This window comes from Gekko japonicus, unplaced genomic scaffold, assembly GCF_001447785.1.
Source record: "Gekko japonicus isolate JY-2015 unplaced genomic scaffold, Gekko_japonicus_V1.1 scaffold3480, whole genome shotgun sequence".
NCBI classification, from domain to species: domain Eukaryota; kingdom Metazoa; phylum Chordata; class Lepidosauria; order Squamata; family Gekkonidae; genus Gekko; species Gekko japonicus.
This window is the reverse complement of record NW_015169281.1, coordinates 49194-57053: the sequence shown is the minus strand read 5'-3', so window position 1 is coordinate 57053 and position 7860 is coordinate 49194. Positions and strand designations below refer to the sequence as shown.

Below are 7860 nucleotides of genomic sequence, written 5' to 3'. Positions count from 1 at the left end.
TTTCAGCTATGAGTGAAATGACCTTTGAAGGAAGGACACATTAATAATCTTCTGCAAAGAGTGTATCATTTCTCCCCCAGCATGATTCTAATAGCCAGCATGGGCAAGGATACAGTTTACAAGAAGGGGCCATTACAACCTGTCGACATCAGTCAGGGAGACCACCCTGAAACTATCCGCAGAACTCTGACAATGAGTTGCTATCAGTACAGTCAGCAGAAGATGTACCCTAAAACTAGCATCTAAGTCAGTCTAGATGCAAGAGACTTCATTGGCAAAGAGGCTGGTCATATCCCTACTGGGGGTAGGGGATCCCTGCCCCCAAGCAGGCACTTCTCCGCTAGCCCTTTAAAATTCCCTAAAATGTTTTCTGATTCAGTATGAGTTTTCTGCCAACAGTACTCTAGCTGTCTCCCCAGCCTCATCACGTTCTGTAACTATATGCATTTACTCACCAAGCACAGCCGGTCAGTCCTTGTGCTGTCCTGTAAACATATTTCTGTGACATTGGATGCATCTTGCAAACAAATTCCATGAGACGCTTCAAACAAAAATGCCTTTATTTTTTTAAAAAAATCTCACAATAAGTTAGCAAAAATACAAAAATGGCAATTCCACGCAGTAGAAAAAACTTCAGTGGCAGCATTTATATGGCTTCAGTGCCTGGAAATTGCAAACTGCCAAAAGAAGTTGGTCAGATAGTATCTTTTTAAAAAAGTACACACACTTGCACACACGCGCACACAGAAACCATTGGCCCCCAATGAAGCAAAACTTCTACAAACTGAAGAAAACAGCCACTCTGGAATCCTTCCATAATATGCTGAAGTGATGTCCTCTCGCCCTTAATTAATGTTCCCAAAATACATCAGAATGCTTTTATCAGCCAATTCCAGCCCAATTTCCAGAGGAGATGAAATATTTGTTATCAGTGAAGTCACTGTAACACTACCTTTTTGGAGACCTGGCAGATACATAAATAAAATAATGAGGCATATTTCTCATTAGCTTGCCTCTGAGCTTAGGGAAAAAAGCAGAACAGCTTTTCAGACATACGGAATTGGATAAGTGGCTTCACCAGTTAAAGTCTGTGACTTTGGCTAGGGAAATAAAATCTCATCCAGTGTTAGAGGGGAAGGAGAGCTCTTCCCATTTGGAATATCTTCCAGTGTTAGTGAAGACACAGAGAGCTTCTCCCATTTATAAAGTCCTAGTGTCATGTTTCTTCTACTCTACAATCTGCTGCTGGTGACTTTCATTTTAAAAAGTGAGCGAGTTGGGCATGTTTTCCTGTATCCTCAGTTCTGAGACCTCTCCTCTTGGAACGCAACAGCTACATCCTCCACGACAATACTGTCCACAATTGAAGACAGTGAGTGAAGGTTGCGGTCTTCAGACGAATCATCACTCAGCAAATGATCTGTTGAGAATAAAGTAACTATAAGCAGGTAGCTTTCTTTCAGAATCCAGTGCTTTCTGAACAAATGGGGGAAACAGTCCTAGAGAAGAGTAAAGGTCACAAATGTTTTGTAGCTAGATTCAGGCCTGGTACTTGTTGGAATTCCTGCTACTTGGCCTGTTGTAGAAACTGATGAATATACACATGAATTTCCCCCAACAGGCCAAATAGTGTATCCCTGAAACAGGCTGACCACTCAGTACTCTAAATCTGAGAGGCTCTTCTCTCTACCTGTCACTGTCCTGAGCCAAGGAAGATGTATATGGAGGCAAAGCTCTCAGGTCAGAATCTACCTGCCAGGTCCAAATGGGGAGGTTGTAACAGTATGTAGACCTCTCTTGGAGAATAACCATGACATTTAGCAGTAGACAAACATGGCTACCCATCTTGATCCATGACATTTAGCATGAATGATGAGATTTGGGGCCCAAATTATAACTTTCAGGTCCCATCATTATAACTTATTGGGAGTTCATATTGCTAACGTTCATATTGTTAAAGTACTTACATATACCACTTTTTTTGCACTTAGCGGTATACAACAATTAAAAAATACAGCCAGTTTGAAACCTCAGTACTTTAGAGACTAGCACCCTAAAAAGATAGACCATCCACCCTTGTTGTAGCCTTTGTTAACTAGTTTGATGTTTTAACAGTTATTTACATCTGTGTGTGCCTAAGCTAAGTTTTAGATAAGTTTGCATGTTAACATTTCATTGGAAAAGCTCACAATTAAACTTTTGGGTTATCTCAGTAACTACATTTGTTTGTTGTTCAGGGACATTCCAAGTCTAATTATGTCTGTGACAGCACAGATTCTGTTCCTCAGGAGAAGGTTTTAAGTTGTACACAACCAGTTGCCTGCCAGTATTTGACGAAAGAAGGCGATAGTTTAGGCTCTCCTGTGGCTGAACACAGACTTCTAGAATCCAGGGCAGCTTTACCAGGCTGCAATTGGTGTCAGGTAGAAAACTTAGAAACTTCATCACTCCACATAGCCTGTCTGCCTCTTAACGTCTTGGAAACAGAAGTTGGGAGTATGCTTATGCTTCCACAAGCTCTCTCCTGGGATAGGCAGGGTAACCTCCATTAGGAGGAAGACAGGACACACAGCACAGTAATCCCAAGAACAGCATTGATCCTCCATAGTGGACCAACCAAGTTTATCACAATGTTCCTGAAATACTGGGTATATCCTGCTAGGGGGAGGATGGTGGGCGATCCTTTTCTGTTAAGAATCTAGGATGATGAAAAGTGGATAGAAAAGCTGCTTACCTCCAGGATGAGTGCTGAACTCAAGCTGGGTGCTCCAGTCCGGGCTACATGAAGTGCTGCTGGATCCATGGTCACTGGATACCTGGAATCATAAGACAGGGTTCCTGAGAATTATACATATTCAGACACCCAATTATGACAACACTGTCAAGCAAGTCCCCCCCCCCCGACGCTTACCTTTCTTCTTCCTGGTAATAATTCATTTGCCAGGAATGTTGTGGTGGTTTATTAATGAAAATAGGAACCAGAAGAAGCCCACAATGCATGAAACTACACTGTAAAGAGGATTCCATTGGGATTTGGATGAAGGAGCTCACATGCTGCGTGACAGTGTGGTGCTACTGGCAGCTGGTTCTGTGTCAGAGCAGGTACAGCAAAATAGATGCTGCAATTCTATCCCAGTTCTGCCTTCTTCCAGAAGGAACAAAGGGGTGATTAACTGAAGCCCATCATGTCCCAGGTGATGGCCACAAACACCAGCCACACTCACTTCCTCCACAGGGTCAGGATGTACTGTGGTTGGAAGCATCATACATAAATGCAAGATACACGTTCCTGGTAGAGGTGCGTGCTTCAGCAGCAAAGAAAGAGGGTTGGCAGGAGTTACCACTTCATGGAATCCAAAGGGGCCAGTAACTCAGAGGCAAGTGAGGCTTTTGTTCCTAGTTGTAGTCTGCTTTGTTCTTGTCAACCAAAAAACATGGCAGTGGGTGACTGGGCTGACCAAGAACTATAATCTTGTTGATCTCTGACATAACAAAAGGTTATTACTACCCTTAGCAATTAAGAATATAATTGAATATGTAATTTGGAATGGTAGATTTAAATTTAGTTCTTTGTTTTGGGGACAAGGAAAACACTCTACATAGCCAAGATGCAGTAAAATTCACCTCCATGCTTGAAAGGAGATAGATGGGGTCTAAGGATAGGACTCTCACAAATTAGGGCACATCAATCTCCAGTTGTAACATATTTATCACCTATGTCGTGTCCCCCCCCCCAGTTGAACCAAAACAGATGATAACCAGGAACTAACTTGTCATTCTTTTGATTTGTTAAAAAATGTGTCCTCACTATTTTGCATGCTAATTTAACAAACCGCTCCTACATATACAGCTATGATATGTAAAATTCCATTTCATTATCTGACGAAAGCTCATACCTTGAATAAACCCTTGTTGGTCTTAAAGGTGCCACTGGACTCTAACTTTGTTCTATTGCTTCAGACCAACACGACTACCCACCTTGCTATAATCCCCCCCCAAAAGACATTCACTTGCTGTAAAGCATTGCTTTCTATCAGATTTCTTTTCACTGTCTGGATTTACTTAAACTGCTTTCATAACACATTTAGAGTCCGGTGGCACCTTTAAGACCAACAAAGGTTTATTCAAGGTATGAGCTTTCGTGTGCAAGGCACACTTTTTCAAATACATTGGAATGTAAGGTTCAAACTTATAGACAGGGACTTATCAGTAAATTAACATGTAACATGATGATGTTTAAGCTATGCAAAGTCGTAGCTTCTGTACAAGCTCATACCTTGAATAAACCTTTGTTGGTCTTAAAGGTGCCACCGGACTCTAAATTTGTTCTACTGCTTCAGACCAACACAGCTGACCACCTGGATCTATCTTAAACTGCTTTTGTTCAGCTGTGGAACACTGAGATTTCCATCTTTGTTTCTCCTTTGTTTTACGGTATTTCTGCATGATAAAGGATAAAAGTGGCCTTAAACATATTTTACAGCTAAAACTTGACTTCTGCAAGTTCAAATCCAGTGCCAGCAGTATGATAGCTTACCCCTACCTAAAGGGTCGTGTGGCTGTGGGTGTATGAAGGGGGGGGGGCAATAACATGCAGCTGTTCATAACTTTTATATATATTGTCCAGTATCGAAGCACAGTGTTTGCAAGGTGTTTTTTTAAAAAGAAGTAAATGTTCCTGAAATGATCAGATGGTGTGGAAAGAGGAGGGCAGTGATGTTGTTCTTTGAAAATATCTATATCCTACCCTTCCCAAATTCTCAGGGAAACAAAAAGTATTCATGCGAATGTTCTAAACTAAAACCTTCAGCCAAAAAATTAAGAGCCACCGGACAGAAATCCGCCCTTGCCTCTCCAACCCCACATTCAGAAGAATTCACGCAAGATGCTTGACTAGAAGGGGGATGTTGCTACTGTCTCCAAGCAGCCCCTTGCTAGGGTCCCTAGGCAACGTGGTCCCTTAGAATTTTGTGCCCTGCGTCCCACAGTGCTTCATTTGCTCTCATGGAACCAGAGGACAAAGTGGGACAGGCGAGGGAATTCTGCCAGTTGTCTCAAATGACTCCCCCCCCCCAGGCAATGACCAACTGGTGCCTGTGATATTTATGCAATCACATTTCATGTGGCAGCCATAATTAACAAAAGATGTGTTATTGTGTGGAGAACTTTGCATTTTCCCAGGTACTGGTTCATAATGTATTCATCCAATGCTGCTAACCTAAACTTTTGAAGAACTAGTGCAGTCTGCGTGCAGCTAATTAATATTCATCCTACTATAAATTAATCGCATAGAATACTAATTTTCACATCCATGGGAGGGACATGGTAGTAAAATGAGATGCTCTGTGTAGAAACAACAGACTTCGATGTGCTATCTATAAAAGCAGTAAATGTTTAAAAAGCAAGTCTTACTAATTTTAAACAGGAAAACCATGAAATAATAAAACACCCATGAACCTATCTTATACTGTACCAGACCATTGGTCTGCACATATCAGTGCTGTCTACTCTGGCCAGAGTCTCAGGTAGAGGTCTTTCCCATTGGGTTGGATCCAGCCAGCTTTTCCACTCAATTTCTCTCCTTACCACAGACCCCATCCCACATGGCTTTTGCTCATGCAGGTCCCATGATCCCCTGCATAGCTTTTTGGCAGTCCACATGGACCCTTTCCTCCCTTTCTTCCCAGCTGAAACACTTCTTGGATCCAACCCTTTATTTCTGACCTGATCCTTTTAACTGGAGATGCTGGGGACAGAACCGGGACCTTCTGCATACAAAGCAGAGGTTCTCCTACTGAGTCACAAACCCCTCTCCGTAAAACATGGGGCAGGATCTGTACATCCAGGGAAGGGAGCTTGGAAAGGCAAAACTCTGGAGCTTCTGTACAAGCCCTTTGGCTGCTGGTGAGGAACCAAGACTGCTTTTCAGTCATTTTTTTAATGTGTCTTGAATTAAGTGCCCTAGCCCCTAGGAATAAGTGGCTGCAGTTTGTACCCAAATGCCCTTGTGCATCTTTAAATGGAGACATCTAGTTACCCATTTGAACTCAACAGCTGTCCCAGTCTCAAGCTCCCCTCCCCATCCTTTCTCACTGGCACATGCGCTGGAATTTGTTTCTGAAGTGCCATCTGTTGGTTCAAATTGTGTGTACCACTCACCTCAGTGGTAAGGGTTGAGTCAGTCATTACCTTGCTATGCCTGCCCATCTTCTGTATATCTCTGATGCTGCATCTATTGCACATTTTTTGAGTGAGGACCCTACACTTGACCAGCAAGTGATTATGCTATTGCATCCTTCTGAATAAGGGAATCATACTCGATGAGTTTAAGTGGAAGGTCCCTGGACAGTTGCAGCTGTACTTGAACTGTACCACAATGCAGAAGCGCAACCAATTGTTGAAGATTAACCCCTAAAAATTACTCACACTCACTAAAATAAATTCCCCCACCTACTGTGCTGAATGTATGTGTAAAGAAGATAATCCTCCAGCCCATGCTGACTTTTCTAAGCAAGTGCTAAAGGCTGATCTTACAGTTGCCTCAGGCTGCACAGATTGAATACACTGGGAAACAGGGTAGCTCCATTCCCCTGTGAAGGAAGAGCAGAGGCAAGATATCGATAACCCACTTTGCTTTGGGTAAGGAAAGCTGCAGTGTGGAGGGGACAGAACCGGGACCTTCTTTTGGGTAAGGAAAGCTGCAGTGTGGAGGGCCAGTTATTGAAGCCAGAGAAGTTGGAGTCCATTGCTGTGGGATACCCACAAGCCAGCAGTGCTGGTTCCTCCTGAGGCTAGCTGAGGAATGTGCTCCATGGCAACACTGATGGTCTACTGATGGCTCTTTCCCCTCCCTTGGCACTTACCCCTGACTGGGCACTGTTGCTACAGTAGCGCAGTTCCCGCTGGTCCCGCTCCTGCTGATTGAGGGTGCTCAGCAGCGCTTGCAAGCGTTCGATGTATTGAATGGCACTACGCAGGATCTCCACCTTGGGCAGCCGCTGGTTGGGGTTCAGCAAAGTGCTCCGTTTCAGAGCTTCAAAGGCCTCATTGACCTTTTTCAGCCGGCGTTTTTCCCTCAGGGTAGCGGCACGGCGCCTGTCGATGGAGACACTCTTCCGCTTGCATACTTTGCATGCCCATGGCAGGCACTGACCGGGACTGTGGTCTGGCAGGGCTGAGGCCTTCTCTTCCAAACCAGCCCTTCCCTCAGGACACAGTGCCACGGCTGCTCGGTCTTGGTAGGTTGTCTGCTCATAGCTATGTAAGCGAGGGCTCAGGTAGTTTTCCCCATCGTAAAATCGCTGTTCTGTGAAAAAATATGGGCTGGTCTCTAGGAGTTCCATAGTAAGCGTCTGGCAAGGAGAAGCCTGTGTTGGGGAGTGAAACTCCAGCTCCTCACACCAACTGCTTGGTGGCATTTAAACCCGTGCTGGCATTAAATCACAGAGATAAATATAGCAAACCTCCAGGAAACCTGAGCTCGCCCTAAGCTGCTGCTTCGCATCAAAACTTGTCCATCTGATTTCATGTACTCTCCCTGTGGGGATTAGTCTGCTGCTTGGGGCAGAGCTGTGGCTGGATTGGGGGGGGGGAGCTGGCATGTGCTCCAGAGAAGCCCAGCCGCCTCTCAAACAACGGCCCCATTGGATTTATTTTCACTTGCTCTCCTACAATGATATTGATGATCAGTCGGCTCCCTGAGCTGGCAGCTCTGTGCAGCATTTGCCTCATCTTCTGCTTTCAATTACTGCTGCCTGCCAGCCCCAAGGCACAGACTCCCCGGCCTTTCCAGAGAGGAGTAATGCAGGGACAGGAACAAAGGCAGCTCACCCCCCCACCCCACAGAAACAGAACAGCCTT

At 44.4% G+C, this 7860-nt stretch overlaps 1 protein-coding gene across 1 annotated transcript; it reads right to left on the bottom strand.

The window, feature by feature from the left end:
• Positions 1-613: 613 nt before the first annotated feature.
• Positions 614-7399, bottom strand: MYOG (myogenin (myogenic factor 4)). The gene is made up of 3 exons (XM_015416568.1): positions 6864-7399; positions 2735-2816; positions 614-1420 (listed from the first exon to the last, which is right to left on the bottom strand). Exons 1-3 carry the CDS (start codon positions 7341-7343, stop codon positions 1299-1301), a joined length of 684 nt encoding a protein of 227 aa, XP_015272054.1. The 5' UTR covers positions 7344-7399; the 3' UTR covers positions 614-1298.
• Between the last annotated feature and the right edge of the window lie 461 nt (positions 7400-7860).